This window comes from Stegostoma tigrinum, chromosome 4, assembly GCF_030684315.1.
Source record: "Stegostoma tigrinum isolate sSteTig4 chromosome 4, sSteTig4.hap1, whole genome shotgun sequence".
Taxonomy (NCBI): Eukaryota; Metazoa; Chordata; class Chondrichthyes; order Orectolobiformes; family Stegostomatidae; genus Stegostoma; species Stegostoma tigrinum.
In genome coordinates, this window is record NC_081357.1 from 93,990,280 (window position 1) to 94,010,401 (window position 20,122).

General features: G+C 41.5%; 1 protein-coding gene across 1 annotated transcript in view; it reads right to left on the minus strand.

The window, feature by feature from the left end:
- Positions 1-20,122, minus strand: part of cog2 (component of oligomeric golgi complex 2) — a 66,315-nt gene that overhangs the window by 44,964 nt on the left and 1,229 nt on the right. Inside the window, exons 2-6 of the mRNA XM_048531399.2 lie at positions 15,915-16,076; positions 15,761-15,826; positions 11,249-11,329; positions 7,878-7,981; positions 1,765-1,873 (exon numbers count right to left, since the gene is read on the minus strand). Coding sequence (XP_048387356.2) covers positions 1,765-1,873; positions 7,878-7,981; positions 11,249-11,329; positions 15,761-15,826; positions 15,915-16,076 — 522 coding nt within the window. The remainder of the gene's footprint in view (positions 1-1,764; positions 1,874-7,877; positions 7,982-11,248; positions 11,330-15,760; positions 15,827-15,914; positions 16,077-20,122) is intronic.

Consider the following 20,122-nt stretch of genomic DNA (forward strand, 5'->3'; position numbering starts at 1 on the left):
CTATCATTCCACATCCCTAACTGTTCACATTCTCTTTGCCCCTATCTGACAATGCTTCCCTTGACCCTGGCACCCAAGAAGTAATATACAATCCTGGCATCACATTGCCGGTGACAGAGAAGCTTGCCTGTCCCCCTAACTATTGAATGACTTATCACTATTGCTCCTCTTTCCTTCAAGCTCCCTTCCATTACAGTTGGATTACTCCTGGTACCAGAAACTTGGTTCTGACTGCACTCTTAAGAAAGTGGCACCTTCATCATCTTCCAAAATTGAAAACTGATTTGTGAACGGGACCCCAGAAGTCTCATACACTAGCTGCCCATTTCTTTTAAGCTATCTGGCAGCTACTCATCCCCTTCTTTCCTCCAGTCCGTTAAGCTGCAGGGTGACCACCTCTCTAAAGCTGCCATCCATCTAGCATCTAGCCTCAAAATCAATAGTTGTCATTCTTGGCATTTACTCAGAGGAGCATTCAATTTTAATTTAAATTTCACCTGTAGAAATGGAGGGGATTTGAACACTGTTCCCTATTAGCTTCAGCCTCTGGATTAATAGTTCAAAGATATGTTACAACGGTCTTCCCATGAATATATAAATGGGAATAAAAACATACTAAATTATTTCAAAAAGCTGCACTTGAATTATATATCTCTACTCTTTTCCCAGTTCCCAGGAGAACTGGAAAAGCTGGCAGATCCATCAAAAACCACACAAACCGACAAAATTTCTGAGATCCAGAGATTTCAGAATCCTGTTGGGCAATCAGTAGGAAAGTGACTGGGATTTTCAGATTAATCAGCAAATTCAGGGAGAATTAGCAAGATGATAATTAAGGACAACAACAAAGCTCTGTGGAACTCCTTTGTCATCCCAAGTAAAATTCAAGCCTACTTGTGACAGGCGATTGAGATTATCCTATACAATAGGCAGATCACTGCATCCAATTCATCAGGGTCAAAGTAATCCCTTTAACTACATTTTCGTGCAGCAGCTGACACTCCTAAAAGAAGCCACTCAAGTACACTGCAGGTAGCATAAGCAAGATGAAAGTGGAATCTCTGTCTTTCAGTGGGTGAAGTCGTGCCCTCAGGTTTGATCGACAACTCTACTGGCCCCAGCGGCATCACAGCTTGGTCACAGGGCACTGTGTGGAACTGGGCACATGCTGGACTTTGATGGATCCTGGAACCAGCAAGGTTCCTTGCTTTTAAAATTGGGAGGAATCAGACACCCTAGGGAAGGGGACATGAGGGGGAGGGAGGAGCAAACAGGAAAGGGAGGGAGTACTTTGACTAGCAGCTGCTAATATGCACACAACACTCCCTGAATGATGTGGCCCCTCCGCACAACCTTCCCACTTACTTACAACTACCTTTCTAAAAAAAACAGCCTGCTCATGTCAACCATGTGATGGTGTGGGCCGTGTAATGTTCCAATTGGCTTAGCAACAAGCTCAACTGCCCATTAATTGTGTATTTAAGACTGGCAAGTCAGCTAGCGTGAGATATGTCTCTGTATTATGAGGAGTAACAGTTGAATAGAACAGATTAGACAGACCACAGGGTCTTTTCCTGTTTTTCAGTGTTATTTACGATCTATTGTTTGATCCATTACTGTAGTATAGTCTTTGATGGCAATTCCCTACTATCCGTTTGCCTGTTTTTATGACAGCTCTGCAGAGTGCCTTTTTAAAATATAGATTCATGGTTCCTGTCAGTGAATCAGAACTGCAGCAAGCCCAACAACAAATGGTACACTTACAGGTCTCACTTTGTCCAAAAGGGGCATTCCTTTGCTCTGCACAGCATGAAAATGTAACTGGTTAAATTCAGTCCCAATTCTTTCCAGCATCTGTCCTGCCAAAGGAGGGCTGAAGAGGGAAAAATCACATGGAAAATTAACTGTATGTGCTGGTTCAGGGTATTTAAAAAGTTAATGACGACTGCAGATGTTGAGGGCCACTTTACACTGTCCTGAAAGGCAATCCATTATAGCTGAGAGACCAGTCAAATCTGCACCCCTGACATGAACTACTTTGTCGATCCTGACAAGCATGCAATATTCAGAAGTGAGAGCGGCCGATGACTAACAGATCAGAAAATCTTTTGACAAGATATCATGCAATTACAGCTCTCCTCTGGTAGTGAAGTGTAAATACCTCCAGGCCATTTCAAATGGGTGGAATTATTAGCATTCCAAAGAGATAAGAAAATTAACATACTCTTTGTTTACTTTCTATTACCATCGAGACTATGGACCAATGCATATATTTCAAATTATTAAAGTGATCCCAGCATTTCAGCATTCAATGCTGTTAGTACAGTGAACACGGATGAAACCCACACTAACCACAAAAAGTGACCTTTTGGATAATACACACACGTGAAGTAAATCAAAGGGCTATCAACTGGAGGGTGTTGCAAATTATTTTCTAAAATGACCCCACTTTTACTCAGCATTTCCTCAAGGACAATAGGGATGGGCAACAAAGACTGGCCTAGCCAGGGATGCTGACATCCCATGAGCAAATACATTTGCATTTTTAAAAACCTCTTAAATTAATATGAAGCTAGAAACCAACCAAACAAAACAGCAATACATGACATTTAATTATGAAAGTCTGTGATTTTAAAGAATTTCAAGGGGAAAAAAAATTCATGTTTTAGATATTCAGGTGAGTTTCAATTCTCCATGGTGACAGAAGACTCATTATAGCCCTGCTTCGCTTCACCTACACAAATACGTTGTAATTAACGTCTCTCCCCGCCAGCCCATCCCTCATATTGTAATCGCTACTCCCACAGCCTCACCCACACATTCTCACTGTAATCAGCTGCAAACCCTGCCATGCACAATTCACATTCTAATCAGTTCCTCTCTCCCACCAACTCATCACTCACATTGTAATCAGCTCCTCATTCCCCTCAAAACTTCATTCACCATATATTCAGCCACACCCACTACCCTCACATTGTAATCAGCTCCCCTCTCCCCCCCAGCCACACACACTCATTATCAGCTCCTCCACCCTTACACACTAACAAGATAATCTGCTCCCACGCCATCACTCACACATTACAATCAGCTCCCTCACCTAGCACAGAAACTAACATTGTAATCAGCTCCCAGCTCCCCTCTCCCCCAACTCAAACTGTTATCAGCTACACCTCCCCACCCAAACATTGTTACCCATCCCCTTCTCCCATCACACACAAACACACACACACCACACACACACACACACACACACACACACACACACACAGTAATCAGCTCCTCTCATCCTCACACACAAACTAACATTGAAATCAGCTCCTTCCCCATCCTCACTCTCATTGTAATCAGCTACCTCACCAGCCCCGCCCACACATTGTTTTCAGCTCTCTTCTCTCTGTATTACATCATAATCAATACTCCCCATCCTCACACACAAACCAACATTGAAATCAGCTATTCCTCCCAATTCCGTCACACTCACATGGTAATTAGTTGCCTCCATGCTCACATAGTAACCAGCTCCCCGACCCTCACCCTCACATTGTAATCAGCTGTACTCATGCTCGTATTATAATAAACTATTCCTCCACCCTCACGCTCAAATTACAATCAGCTCCACCCACCCTGACTCAGACATACATTGTAATCATCGCTTCATCTTCAAACCCTTCAATCACGCCCTTATTCTTATGTCAGATCTCTTCTCCACAAACACACATACACCTCTACCTTAGTCGAAGCAAATTATTACAGATGCTGGAATATGTGCTGAAAACAACTAATGCTGGAGATCACAACGGGTCAGACAGCATCTATGGAGAGAGAGCAAGCTAACATTTTTAAGTCTTGGCAACTCTTCTTCAGAGCTGAAGTGAAGTAAAACATTAGTTTGCTCGGTCTCCATGGATGTTGTCTGACCCACTGTGATCTCTAGCATTTGTTGTTTTCAGCACATCTCTATCTTCTCCACCTAACTCTGCAAGGTCAAGGAAATCAATTTAATACAGAAATGTCCGGATATGTTCATTCTTACCATCCTTTCTATCTAGTTATAATCAATGAAGACTGTGCGGTTTACTGAAATCTGGGAGCAGCAGAGGCCATATCCACCCCCAAGCACAGGTCGTCGATTGGATTCGCGGCAGATTTATGAAAGGGGAGATCATTGGACAGCAATCCCTGGCTAACCAGAGGATGTGAGAGAAGAATTCAAACAACATAATTCTTAAAGATAAAGTTTGAATGCTACCAAATGGCTGAAATTTCTCATCCACAAATAATGAGATTGGTATAAGCAAATTCTCAGAGAACACAATTTAGGGTGGCACAGCAACAATGTATGGCACAGATCACACTTTTCCTTCAACTCAGCAGCTTGCTGGTAGGAACTCACAAAGCCAGGGAAGTGTGAAGGGCAGTAGTGACCTTCCAGCAACTCCAAGCAGGGTGTAATTTACACTGCAGTACTGAGGGAAGTAATACTAAAACAATTAGCAGCTTCTTTCAGACAAGAGTGAATTCTTAACTTTTAAGGTGAAGGATGAGAGTGCTCAGGAAGATAACAATGAAGTTAATTAGTGAAACAAATGCAGCATCTGCATCTGGGATTAAAGTAAATGGGTTGTCAGCAAGAAACATTAAAGGAATGATTCAGACACAGGGTGTTTGTGAGGTATTAAGACTATAATCTGTACACGATCCAAAATTCCTTCTTCACACCAGTAACAGGCCTTTATCAATCTCAGTCTACATTCTGGAATTTCCACCTCAAAATCTCTCAAATCCCTCGCCTCTTCTGACTTTCCTTTAAGCCACCTTGTTGACCAAAATAGCTCCTTCTTTGAATCAGTGTTCCTTTTTCCCTGAATGAGTTTCTGTAAAACATAATTAAAACGTTCTGAGGAAGGGTCACCAAGCCCAAAATGTTAACTTTGACTTCTCTTCATATATGTTGCCTTACATGCTGTGCTTTTCCAGCAAGTTCTGTTTTTGTTTCTGATTTAGTGCATTTGCAGTTCTTTCCATTTTTACCTTTAATGCAGAATCGCTAGTTGCCATGTGTCAGCCAGAAATGCCTGCATTTGTTTTGTAATTCCTACACAGAAAATTTTCCATGCTGTGCACGTAACATTTTCAATCAACTGCTAAATAGGTAAAACACCTGCAGCCGTGTATCTCATCCTAAGCTCAGAAATAAATGTGTTTCACTAATAGTTAAGCCTAAACCTAGTGGGCTTTGGAATCAAATCTAGCAATTTAACATCAGGAACAGTTTAGTGCTACATGAAGAACTGAGAATGTTATTTTCAATTATAAAAAATTACATTGCAGCAAAAAACTATCAGTTTTTTGATGTTTTTACCCTTTACATAACAGTCTTGTACTTGAACTTTATTTTTAAATATATTGCATATTCAGGATCAGAAAAGGAAAACAGAAAACGACGAAGACATAAGAACTTATGATGCTGTTCCTAGAAAAATCATTAATCTGCGAAGTTAGTTATATAGCTATACTTTAAATAAGGTGGTGAGAAAATTAAAATAAACTGAGAAATTATACACTTTTACACTTATGTATCAGTTTACCATTCACCATGCCACAATCTTTCTCCTACATAATGATAAACTCTACAGGTGCTCAGACAATAGCATCTCCCTGAAGCTAATGGAATGGATTCCATGCTTCAAATTCCAGTTCAAGTTTTTGAAATACACTGTGGCTTACTGTAAAAGTAAAGGCAACTTAAAGAGACACAAAAGACACATGAACAGGATAAGGCTATTTCCCATCCTGAACTAGATTGTTGCAGCTTCCAGAGTTTGAAGGTTAATCTCTTGATTGCTCATAAATCATGAGAGGAAAATCACAGCAGCATTGAAAAATCAATTGCTCAATCCCTTATTCAGCCAACATAATTGTACACTGTTTATTTGTTACAGATTTATTGGAAATGGGGAAATAAGGGTGTGTAAACAGGCATGTGGATTCAGGTGGGAGATCAAAATGAAATCTCCAAGAATAAGTCCATCAATGTTGACAACCAAACTCCTGGGCCATTCAATTTGAACATGGCTGGTCTTTTCTGAAGTTCAACTCTATTACTGTTGATCATTATGTTTCTTGTTCAAAACCATATTTTAAAGTTATATCAAAATACTATTTTTAAAGAAAATTCACTAGCTTTCAAAAATATTTTGGTTGATCTGATTGCATTGTGCTTCTTTCTAAACAGTTTGTAAACGATCAAACTTAAATTCTTTATATAACTAGCTAATCAACTAGAAGAAATTTGCACTTGTCAACCCAGAAACCAATCATTCAGACCAACGGGTCTGCGCCAGCGTTATTGATTCACTTGAGTCTCTTCTCACCTCTTTATTTCATGGTATTAACATCTCCTTTTTATTCATGTGTTTGTATAGTTTTTCCTTCAAGCATTTACATTATTTGCCTGAATCACTCCTTGTGGTAGCAAATTATAAACTGTTGTCATTCTTTGGCTAAAGGTTTTTCTCCCAATTTCCCTTTTTAAATTAGAAGTGACCATTCTATATCTGTGCCCCTCATTCTCATCTCCTCTTTCACAACTCCTTTATGCTTAATTCCTTCAGGCAAATTTTAAATTAGTTTTAGGCCTCTAGCGCAAAATAAAGCAAAAGGAGTCAAGCAGACACAATTTCCATTTTAAAAATCACAGGGACTAATTTTAGGCCCAGACTTAGCAAGAAAAGTAAGATTTGGTCAAAGGTAAGGAAGAACCATAGTGATTGACAATCACAAATGTAATACTGACTGTGCGATTTATATATTTCAATTTCACTTATTGCAAGCTTGGGTTATTTGGTTTTTGAGTTAGAAACATGTGGGTTTTCTGTGCATCTCACATGAATAATCAGCTGTTGGAAGCCTAGCTTTAGAGTTCGGGTTTTTGTTTACCACAGGTTGTCTTGAATTGCAGCATTGTAAATAATGGGGTTTCAAGGCTCGTCGGAGGTTTCTGGAACATTTTTTAAGCGTAAGGAAAACACATACCACTAAGAGATGAAAGTATTTTTTAAACTTTTACTTTGAATTTTGGGAAATTCTGTGATGATCTTGAATAAATATGGCTGTACAGAGTGATAGTCCTGAGAAAGGAAGGATGTAGTGAACTAGGTTACTTTAGGATGAAATGTTAGTGCTAATCCCAGAGATGAAACCCTGAAGAGGTTAACTAAATCTGGGCATTTTTAAACTTAGGTATATAATAGATCTGCAATTCAGGTCTATATATTGTCACAAGTGACATAAATCTATTGAGACATTAGAGACAGGGACTCATGGTATGTAATAACATTTATTTCAGATACTATACAATGTGTGTTTTGGGTATTTTTGAATTTTATTTCAATTTATAAAAGAATGCTTGGGATTAATGAGATTACACTTTTGCTGTGTGTTTAAAGAAGATCTTTGAATGCGCATTACATGTGCTTAAATGCTTTTTTCTATTTTATCTTCATTGCTTTTGTTAATAAACTTCCATTGTACTGTTAAAGCAAAATTTCCAGCAATATCTCAATGCTTCAGTGACAGACCTCTTTGTTAGAGTCAAAATAAATCAGAACATGATCTAAAAGCTCAGCCTCTGCCTGGGATCTGATTTGTCTCATAATAACATCAGCTGGGATTATAACATTAATTTCACCCTCATTAATATTATCCATAACTCTGGATCAAAGGTGATTTGTTACACCACCCACTAGGCCGGGATGGGTTACATCTCAACCATCAGCTGCATTGTTCTCAAGTCACAATGTTGTGTTACTTTTCATGTACAACAGGTGAACACTTGGTCATGGTGTTTCACAAAATGCAGAGGACGCAAAACTTACCCACTTGTTTCTAAGGGAGAAGCCTCTTTGGACGACTGAGAGTGAAGGATTTTCTCAATTTTCTCCACTGATCGGATTACTTGAAGCAGTCTTAACACACACATCTGCAAGGGTACATGTGTGTAAAGGATAAGTGTCTATAACAGTCAACTTACTTTATACATTCAACTCTTAATTATAAAGCACAACTTGTACATTCTTACGTCAATGTACAACTTCAATGTATAGGTCTAGTTCACCAGGGTTCTCATTCATGCCTCCATGAGTGACAAGTGAAATGCACCAATGTTACAATATATGCATTGGCTGCAACCAAATCAGTTCTAATGTGAATTGACCTCCAGGAACAAGTTTATTTGAAAATAGGTCTGACTCAGGTTCAAAAGTTACATATAATGGTAGCTGGGTTTTACATACAAATATCCAATTCATGGTTCATCTACCGATATGAACAATGATTTAATCTCAAGAATCCATAGGTTACTACTAATCCTGGCAGAAATAAAAATAAGTTCAATGTGTTTTGTTGTGTGTGTCATATCTCCACATGCACACAGCTGCAACCATTGCAAAGAAACAATGGTAGTTCAGTGGCTATCACATTAACCTTGTAGTCAGAAGGCGGTGGATTAAAAAAAAATGCAAATGGAAGTAGTGACAAAACTGCATCCATTACATGATTAGATTTGATGAGATATGGGATAAAAGAAAGGTTTTAGAACCAATATGTACAAGGTTTAAAAGGGCCAAATCCAAAAGAAGAGCTTAAAATGTGGAATCCAAGCATAGGAGTCCACACAGTCCATTGTGTTTGTGCAAGCCCTTTGAAAAGGATACAATTAATCCTATTTCTCCTCTCTCATCTCACAGGCTACACTTTTTAAAATCAGTACAGATCCAATTGCCCTCTGAAAGTTGTTGCTGAATTTGCTTCTACCAACATTTCAGACAGATCACAACGACTCATCTCTGGTACTACTGCCAACGGCAATTCAAATCCTACGGCTATTGACACCTCCAGGAAGGCAAACAGTTTCTATTTATTTACTGTAGTAAAAGCACCTTATGAAGATTGTCACTGACAAAGTACCACTTAAAAGACTGGCAAGATAGAAGTTCAGGCTGGAAAGGTTGGGGTTGTTCTCCTTGAAGCAGGAGATTTGACTGAAACATGCAGCATTATAATAGAGGCACAAGAAAAGGTAGAAAGGGAAAAATTCTTCCCATTAGTTGATGGCAAAGGACCACGAAAGAGATGTATGGTTTTGGGCAACAGATTGTCAGAGAATGAGAGAAGGATTTTTGTTTTACGCATCAAGTGATCAGAACGTTGAACCCACTGCCCATGAGGGTGGTGAAGTGGAAGCATTCAATTATCTCAAAGGAAATTTGATGTCCAATCTGATGAAGCAATCAATGATTTCATAGGAAATCTGAAGCGCATTTGAGAGATACAAACCTGCAGGGTTGAGGGAAATGAGTAGAAGTACAAAAGAGCCAGCACAGGCTTGTTAGATCACATGGCCTCCTCTGTGCTATGAATTATTCCAATTTTTAACACCAAGGCTAAATAATTTTAACCATTTCTACTCTAAGAAGAACCACCCTTGCCTCTCTAGTCTTAAATATCAGGCAGGTAGAAGCCGTAAGAAGTCTATACTAGCCACGAGTGATTTTGTAATCGTCTTTGTACAGTGAAGTGCCCCAGGCATCAGTCCTAAGGTCTCTTACTGTTTCCAATCTGCATAAACTGGAATTTATTAAAACAATATAAATTAATCAAATTGGCAGATGGAACTAGGCTCAGCAGGCAGAATAGGTTGATGCAGCAGCCAAGGAGCAGTGACAGAAAAATTGAAAGTGAATGGAAACAGGCCACAAATAAAATTCAATATCTGTATAAATGCAAGGTACAGAAAACTGCAAATCCTAGAAATCTGAATCCAAATAGAAAATGCTAGCAGCACTCAGCAGCAAAGTCATGTCATTGGGGAAAACATTCAAAGTAAGATCTGGGATTCAAAGAAGCTAAAAGTTTTGCTTCAAATTTCCACCTCCCCCTCACCATTCCAGACTTTGCAACCCTAGGGATGTGTTTTCCAGAAAGAAATGCAGATGCTGAAAACCTAAAACAAAAACAGAATGTCCTAAAGAAACTCAGGGGGTCTGACAGCATCTGTGGAGAGAAAAGTAAGAGTTATCATTGAGTCCAATGACCCTTATTTATATTTGGGAAGGGGTGTTGTAACAGACCACTGTGAATCTAGAATGCAGAGAGCTAGTGAATCACCAAATACAGATTGTAACCAACGACTAACGATAACAACTGACAGGAGCTTGGAGATATTTAAATTACCACAGGACCCAAGAATCAAAATTCATTCCGTTATCACATTACCAGCAAGGGCTATTTTTAACCACCTGGAAAATATTAAGAGTAAGGTAGCTCAGGTGCAGCATAACAGCCTGCTAGTCTGCATTGATGAGCAGAAAGCAAAAGGAGAATGCTGCAAATTTGAAAGTCAGAGGGCTCATCTGGAGAATGAGTGTCTCTGCAGCAAACTGAAATATGTCATGGAGAACAAACTCAAATACGCCATCACACAGCCTGTTTGAGATTCAAACAAATTCAAACAGGTTTGCCACATGGAGTCTCTATACTCAGAGCCATTGTTACAGGGCCATTACATCCCACTCACAGTAACACTGTCAGAGGGCCATTACGTCCTACTCACAGCAACACAGTCACAAAAATCATTATAAACCACTCTCAGTGATACTGTCACAGGGTGGTCACATACCACTCACAGTAGCACTGCTGCAAGGCTGAAAAGATCATCATGTCCCCACTAATTTGACAAATTAATTCATTTAATATTAAACAGATAGATGAACTCCACGTAAAAGCAGTATATAGCATATAGAAAATTTTTAAAATGTCAACATTTTCCCCAGTCCAAACTTCATTGTGAAAATATTTGTAATTATGTGATAGCAAACGCTGCAATGGATATTCAGGCCTTTTATTTCTTCTCAACTTCGATCCTGAGGTTTGCCCAAGGTGGGTACTGAGTAAATTGGCATGGGAGCCATAAGGAACCTTGGGAGTACATGGCACATAATTTGAAACATGGGCCATGGGGTTCTTGGGGCATGGATTGGCATAAGTGTAGATTGAAGGCATAGTCTAACTAAAAAATGCACTTACAAAGAGCGGGTAAACTGCCAGTGGATGAAATCATAAATATATTTTGGTTCTAAAAAAATTAATATTTGCTTCTTTCTTGACATATGTTGACAAGTGCAGTCACAGAAACCTAACAAATCCATTCAGTTAAATGCTCCTAATATGATATTAAACAGTATTTCACCTTTTTCTTTCGGATGTCATCTTCTTTCAGCAGACGGTCATCAATGGCTTGAATTCCTTCACTAACTGCTAGCTTGAGACTCTACAGCACAAAAAACAGAAAACCTTCTTAGAAAATAAAGGTATGACACTTAGAAGCAAAAGGGAGGAATAAATACCATTATTTAGTATTGTTCTATGTATCGCAAATGATTAACAATTACAAATGCTAATATCAAGTATGTGCAAGTTGCTTCACAACTTGATTATAACTGAACATCTGAATGGTCACGTCAACAACACAAAACAGCTCAATTCCATGAGTATCAATAAAACGCAGTTTAAAACAGCTATCAATAGGCTCATTCACCCTCCGTTCTGATGTTCCCAGAGACAAAGGATCAAACAATGTTGTAAATTGGCATTAGCCTCCACTTCATTTTTTTCAGCAAGTCGTGGAAATAACATCCATAAAACAAAAAAAACTCGTAAGATAAAACAAGTAATTCAACAAATTAAATTTGTTAGAGTAGCTTGAAGTAGAAAATGTCTCATTTCATAACAAAATGTCATTGCGTATAGTTGCCTGTATTATTCAGAAACATTCTTCTGTTGGCCTATTCCTCTTTCAGTAATCCAGAAGCAGTGGCTGGAGCTTGCTTTGGAGTTTTGAGCTAGCCTTTGTCATACGACTGTTCTACAGTTAGTGCTTTGGTTTCACCAGATTGGCTGCAGTCTCTGTCAATCAGATGATGCATTCAGTTTTACTACCATTATCTTCATCAAAGCTCTCAACTGTATTCCTGTACTCCCTTCAGTTGTCAAACCCATCTTGATTACTGGGATAATGGGAACTGCAGATGCTGGAGAATTCCAAGATAATAAAATGTGAGGCTGGATGAACACAGCAGGCCAAGCAGCATCTCAGGAGCACAAAAGCTGACGTTTCGGGCCTAGACCCTTCATCGGAGAGGGGGATGGGGAGAGGGAACTGGAATAAATAGGGAGAGAGGGGGAGGCGGACCGAAGATGGAGAGTAAAGAAGATAGGTGGAGAGAGTATAGGTGGGGAGGTAGGGAGGGGATAGGTCAGTCCAGGGAAGACGGACAGGTCAAGGAGGTGGGATGAGGTTAGTAGGTAGCTGGGGGTGCGGCTTGGGGTGGGAGGAAGGGATGGGTGAGAGGAAGAACCGGTTAGGGAGGCAGAGACAGGTTGGACTGGTTTTGGGATGCAGTGGGTGGGGGAGAAGAGCAGGGCTGGTTGTGTGGTGCAGTGGGGGGAGGGGACGAACTAGGCTGGTTTAGGGATGCAGTAGGGGAAGGGGAGATTTTGAAACTGGTGAAGTCATCTAGAGAATGGGAGGGGGAGTGGAGATGGTTTGCGACTGGGAGGTGCAGTTGTTTGTTGCGAACTGAGCGGAGGTGTTCTGCAAAGCGGTCCCCAAGCCTCCGCTTGGTTTCCCCAATGTAGAGGAAGCCGCACCAGGTACAGTGGATGCAGTATACCACATTGGCAGATGTGCAGGTGAACCTCTGCTTAATGTGGAATGTCATCTTGGGGCCTGGGATAGGGGTGAGGGAGGAGGTGTGGGGACAAGTGTAGCATTTCCTGCGGTTGCAGGGGAAGGTGCCGGGTGTGGTGGGGTTGGAGGGCAGTGTGGAGCGAACAAGGGAGTCACGGAGAGAGTGGTCTCTCCGGAAAGCAGACAGGGGAGGGGATGGAAAAATGTCTTGGGTGGTGGGGTCGGATTGTAAATGGCGGAAGTGTCGGAGGATGATGCGTTGTATCCGGAGGTTGGTGGGGTGGTGTGTGAGAACGAGGGGGATCCTCTTAGGGCGGTTGTGGCGGGGGCGGGGTGTGAGGGATGTGTTGCGGGAAATACGGGAGGCGCGGTCAAGGGCGTTCTCGATCACTGTGGGGGAAAAGTTGCGGTCCTTAAAGAACTTGGACATCTGGGATGTGCGGGAGTGGAATGTCTTATCGTGGGAGCAGATGCGGCGGAGGCGGAGGAATTGGGAATAGGGGATGGAATTTTTGCAGGAGGGTGGGTGGGAGGAGGTGTATTCTAGGTAGCTGTGGGAGTCGGTGGGCTTGAAATGGACATCAGTTACAAGCTGGTTGCCTGAGATGGAGACTGAGAGGTCCAGGAAGGTGAGGGATGTGCTGGAGATGGCCCAGGTGAACTGAAGGTTGGGGTGGAAGGTGTTGGTGAAGTGGATGAACTGTTCGAGCTCCTCTGGGGAGCAAGAGGCGGTGCCGATACAGTCATCAATGTACCGGAGGAAGAGGTGGGGTTTGGGGCCTGTGTAGGTGCGGAAGAGGGACTGTTCCACGTAACCTACAAAGAGACAGGCATAGCTGGGGCCCATGCGGGTGCCCATGGCCACCCCCTTAGTCTGTAGGAAGTGGGACTTCACCAGTTTCAAAATCTCCCCTTCCCCTACTGCATCCCTAAACCAGCCTAGTTCGTCCCCTCCCCCGACTGCACCACACAACCAGCCCAGCTCTTCCCCCCCACCCACTGCATCCCAAAACCAGTCCAACCTGTCTCTGCCTCCCTAACCGGTTCTTCCTCTCACCCATCCCTTCCTCCCACCCCAAGCCGCACCCCCAGCTACCTGCTAACCTCATCCCACCTCCTTGACCTGTCCGTCTTCCCTGGACTGACCTATCCCCTCCCTACCTCCCCACCTATACTCTCTCCACCTATCTTCTTTACTCTCCATCTTCGGTCCGCCTCCCCCTCTCTCCCTATTTATTCCAGTTCCCTCTCCCCATCCCCCTCTCTGATGAAGGGTCTAGGCCCGAAACGTCAGCTTTTGTGCTCCTGAGATGCTGCTTGGCCTGCTGTGTTCATCCAGCCTCACATTTTATTATCCATCTTGATTACTGTTTGTGCCCTCACATGGGTGAAGTTAATTTGATATAGCAAGAGTTGAAACACAACAAAAGAAATTAAGCAGAGCAAAAAAGGAGACAAAGACACACAGAAATAAAAAAGAAAGACAGGTAGACAACTTAATGAAGATATTCACAGATGCAAAAGACATCTTGCATTTCAGCATCCGAGCGCCAAGCCATTTTGCTGTCCATGAATGCTAAAGGACCTCTTTTCCTGCTGTAAAAACTCTGTGATTCTCGCTTTTTGACAGTTATAAAGATCCATTGTGAAACATGCTTGACTAGTTCAAGTTCAGTTCCCAGGGAAAACCCCGAAGACAAAATTGTTCAGAACTCAAAACCGTCAATCTGACTCTGGAAGGCCAAATGGTGCATGTGCAAGTAAAGGTACCTTACTGAAGTATCTTTTTACAGTGTTTAACCTTTTGTATGATCGACGAAGGCATTAGAAGTAATATTAGCAAATTTGCTGATGACACAAAGTTGGGTGGCAGTGTGAAATGTGAGGAGGATGTTATTAGAATACAGGGTGACTTGGACAGGCTAGGTGAGTGGACGGATGCATGGCAGATGCAGTTTAATGTGGATAAATGTGTGGTTATACACTTTGGTGGCAAGAACAGGAAGGCAGATTACTATCTCAATGGAGTCAAGTTAGGTAAAGGGGAAGCACAATGAGATCTAGGTGTTCTTGTACATCAGTCAATGAAAGCAAGCATGCAGGTACAGCAGGTAGTGAAGAAAGCTAATAGCATGCTGGCCTTCATCACAAGAGGAATTGAGTATTGGAGCAAAGAGGTCCTTCTGCAGCTGTACAGGGCACTGGTGAGACGGCACCTGGAGTATTGTGTGCAGTTTTGGTCTCCCAATTTGAGGAAGGACATTCTTGCTATTGAGGAAGTGCAGCGTACGTTCACAAGGTCAATTCCCGGAATGGTGGGACTATCATATGTTCAAAGATTGGAGCGACTGGGCTTGTATACTCTTGAGTTTAGAAGGATGAGAGGGGATCTGATTGAGACGTATAAGATTATTAAGAGATTGGACACTGTGGAGGCAGGAAGCATGTTTCCGCTGATGGGTGAGTCCAGGACCAGAGGACACAGTTTAAAAATAAGGGGTAGGCCATTTAGAACAGAGTTGAGGAAAAACTTCTTCACCCAGAGAGTGGTGGACATATGGAATGCTCTGCCCCAGAAGGCAGTGAAGGCCAACTCTCTGGATGCTTTCAAGAAAGAGATAGACAGAGCTCTTAAAAATAGTGGAATCAAGGGTTATGGGAATAAGGCAGGAACAGGATACTGGTTGTGGATGATCAGCCATGATCATAATGAATGGTGGTGCTGGCTCGAAGGGCCGAATGGCCTACTCCAGAACCTATTGTCTATTGTCTATTGACCTGAGACTACATTAATAATATTAGCTCTATGTAACAAATGTAATAAACTGTTCCCTTCCTCAACATTATCTTTTCTTTGACCCGGAAACAAAATGACCACGAACACATGAACAAAATCAGCAAGTTATCAGATGGTTCAACCTGAAGCAGGTTAATTTCCAATTTGCAAGAATCAAAGCTAAAGTTATTGGTTCAGAAACAGGGATGACACAAGGTCAAGATACAAAGACATACCATCACCTCTTCCCTCAACTGGCCCAACGGTACTGTCAGTTGCTTCAAAGCTCGATCCATGCCAACCTGAAAAAGAATGTCACAATTAAAAATAGTGTACAAATGCAAACAATTAGAATTACATAGGTTTTACTGAAAGTGGAAAGTGCCTTACCAAATTGGTAGAAAGGTTGACAAAGTCTGCATAGTCTTTATTTATCAGTTCTACCATAGCAGTTTTCAGGAGCTTATAATAAAGTTCCAAATCATCCCGAAGAGTCTCCAACTGAACATGTTTTCTGCACTCAGACACAAAATGATCCACATCAAAATTATCCTGTAAATGGAAAGCAGTGAAGATGTCAAAGAATCCAAAGAAAATCTCAGCCTAATGAATACACACTTAACTTTTAATGCACAGAAGAAAGGATGTGAATTTATAATTTGACATACTTCAGAATTAATAAATACAGCTTTCATCAATTATTTAGGAGATCTGAAATATATTTTTGTAACGGTAAAGCTGTTGGATAGGGAAAAGGTCAAAAGTCCAATCCAGACGCCAACAGGATGAATGTTTTTAGTTTAGTTAGTAGGATCTCGAGAGGGGTAATTAATGTCTGAAGTTAGTCCATCTTAAGAAGTAAGTTGACCAGAATCATAGCAAGTCCTGGCTACAAGTCTACATGACACAGCTGTATGGGAAAATGGAAGAAAAGTGAGTAAGGCAACCAGTAGAGGCCTTACTCGATAAATGGTAGGGCCTTGATAAGTGTGGCCGAACAAAGAGACCCAGGGGTTCAGGTACATAGTTCCATGAAAGTGCAGTTGCAGGTAAAGAGGCACACTTGCCTTCATTGGTCAGAACATTGATTATAGGATTTGGAATGTCACGTTGTGGGTGTACAGGATATTGGTGAAGCTACTTTTAGAATACTGTGTTCAATTCTGGTTGCACTTCTATAGGAAGAATGTTGTTAAACTTGTAAGGGTGCAGAAAAGATTTTCAAGGATGTTGCCAGCACTGGAGGGTGAATGCACAGGGAATTTCTCCCTGGAGGCTGAGGAGTGACCTTACTGAGCTTTTTTTTTAAATCACGAGGAGCATGGATAGGGTGAATAGCCAATATCATTTTCCTAGGTTGGGGGAGTCCAAAACTACAGGGCACAGGTTTAAGGGAAGCGGGAAACATTTAAAAGGGAATTGAGGAGTAATTTTTTCACACAGAGGGTAGTGCGTGTATGAAACGAGCTGCCAGAAGAAGTGGAGATGGGTACACTTACATGTAAAAGGCATCTGGACAGGTACATGAATAGGAAGAACTTAGAGGGATATGGGCCAAATGCTGGCAATCGGGGGCTAGATCAAATTTGGCTGTCTGGTCAGGGCAGAAGAGTTGGACGGAGGGGTCTGTTTCCACGCTGTATGACTTTTTCACCCAATCTAAGGACATTGCAGAATAAAGTGTTCCTTAACCCACCAAAATGGACAGTCTGGTGGCTTTTTATGATTTCTTCTGTTAAAACAAATTGCATTAAAGACAGATGAAAGATTTATTGTAAGATAAAACAGTAAAACAATTCATTTCTGAACTCTCTCAAAATTAAGCACAAATGCACAACTACAATATTGGAAATACACACATGGGTACATACAATCTTATGACATCCATTTCATCCAGCAAGAGTCTGGTCGCAATGGTCTCTGGGTTCATATCATCATATAGATCATACAAGTTAATTCCTAAGCACTGGGGATGTACAGTCATGTGAGAGTCAAAATGAGGTTGGACAAGTCCAGTGTCATTGCCAGTGTTTCAATTAACTGGGGTCATACTCATACTGCAAAACAGCTACACAGCACGGAAGTAGACCGTGCAGTCCAAATCATCCATGCCGAACAGATATTCTAAATTAATCTAGGCCCATTTGCCAGCATTTGGCCCATAGGTCTCTAAACCCTTCCTATTCATAATACCATCAGATGCCTCTTAAATGTTGTAATTGTACCAGCCTCCACCACTTCCAGAACCAGCTCATTCCACACATGCACCACCCTCTGCATGAAAAAGATGCCCCTTAGGTCCCATTACATCTTTCCCCTCTCACTTTAAATCTTTACCGTCTAATTAAGGACTCCCCCACCCCAAGGAAAAGACCTTGGCTATTCACCCTTTCCTTGCTCCTCATAATTTTATGAACCTCTATAAGGTCATCCCTTAGCCTCTGACGCTCCAGGGAAAATAGCCCCAGCCTATTCATCCTCTCCCGATAGCTCAACACCCTCCAACCCAAGCAACATCCTTGTAAATCTTTTCTGAACCCTGTCAAGTTTCACAGCATCCTTCCTATTGTGGGGAGACCAGAATTTCACACAGTATTCCAGAGGTAGCCTTACGAATGTCCTGTACAGCCACAACATGATCTCCCAAATTCTGTACTCAATACAATGACCAATAAAGGCAAGCATACCAAATGCCTTCTTCATTATCCCATCAACCCGAGACTCCACTTTCATGGAATTGTGAACCTTTTTAAACAAGGTCTCTGTTCAGCAACACTCCCCAGGACCTTACCATTATGTGTATAGGTCCTGCTCTTATTTGCCTTTCCAACACGCAGCACCTCACATTTATCTAAATTAAACTCTATCTGTCACTCCTCGGCCCATTGGCTCATCTGATCAAGCTCCTGTCGTTTTCTGAGATAACCTTCTTCACTGTCCACTACATATCTAACATTGGTGTCATCTACAAACTTACTAACTATACCTCCTATATTCACATCCAAATAATTTATATAGATGATGAAAAGCAATGGACCCAGGACCAATTCTTGTAGCACACCACTGGTTACAGGCGTCCAGTCTGAAATTCAACCCACCACCACCCTCTCGGTCTTCTGCCTTCAAGTCAGTTCTGAATCCAAATGGCTAGTTCTCCCTATCTCCATGTGATCTAACCAGTCTACCATGCAGAACCTTAGTGTTACTAAAGTTCATATAGATTATGTGCACCGCTCTGCTAGCATCAATCCTCTTCATCACTTCTTTTAAAAACTCAATCATGTTAGTGAGACATAATTTCCCGCGCACAAAGCCATGTTGTCTATCCTTAATCTGTCATTGACTTTACAAACACATGTAAATCCTGTCTGTCAGGATTCCCTCCATTAACATACCCACCACTGATGTGAGGCTCACCAGAGTATAGTTCCTTGGCTTTTCTTTACCACCTTCCTTAAATAGTGGCACCACGTTAGCCAACATTCAGATTTACAGCATCTCACCTGTGGCTATCAATGATACAAATATTTCAGCAAGGGACCCAGCAATCACTTCCCTATTTTCCCACAGAGTTATACTGTACACCTGATCAGATCCCAGAGATTTATCCACCTTTAAGCGTTTTAGGATGTCCAGCACGTCCTCCTCTGTAACATAGACATTTTTGAAGATGTCGCTGTTTATTTCCCTGCGTTCTATATCTTCCATATCCTTCTCCACAGTAAACATTGATGCAAAACACTCATTTAATATCTCACCCCTTTCCTGCGGTTCCACACATAGCTGGCCTTGCTGTTCTTTAAGGATCCCTATTGGCTCCCTAGTTACTTGCTTATCCTCAATGTATTTGTAGATACCCTTTGGATTCTCCTTAACCCTATTTGCCAAATATATCACATGCCCCCCTTTTGCCCTCCTGATTTGCATCTTAAGCATATTGCTACTGCCTTTAAGCTCTTTTAGAGATTCATTTGATCCCTGCTGTCTATACCTGACATATGCATCCTTCTTATTCAGGACCAAAAGTCAACTTCTCTAGTCATCCAGCATTCCCTACACCGACAAGACTTTGTCCTTCACCCTGACAGGAACATACCATCTCTGGACTCTCGATACCTCATTTTTGAAGACATCCCATTTTCCAGCCATCCCTTTATCTGCAAACATCAGTCCCCCAATCAACTTTTGAAAATTGTTGCCTGACACTGTCAAAATTGGCCTTCCTCCAATTTAGAACTTTAACCTTTAGATTTGGTCTAACCTTTTCTAACGCTATTTTAAAACTAATAGAATTATGGTCACTGGCCCCAAAGTACTTTGACACTGACACCTTAGTCACCTGCTCTGCCTTATTTCCCAGGAGTAGGTCAAGTTTTGCTCCTTCTCTAGTAGGTATATCCATGTACTGAATCAGAAAATTTTCTTGTACTCACTTAAATCCCTTTCCATCCAAGCCCTCAACACTATGACAGTCTATGTGTGGAAATTTAAAATCCTCTCCCATTCCCACCGTATTATTCTTACAGATAACTGAGATGTCCTTACAAATTTGTTTCTCAATTTGCCACTGATTACTGGGGGTGGATCTACAGTACAAT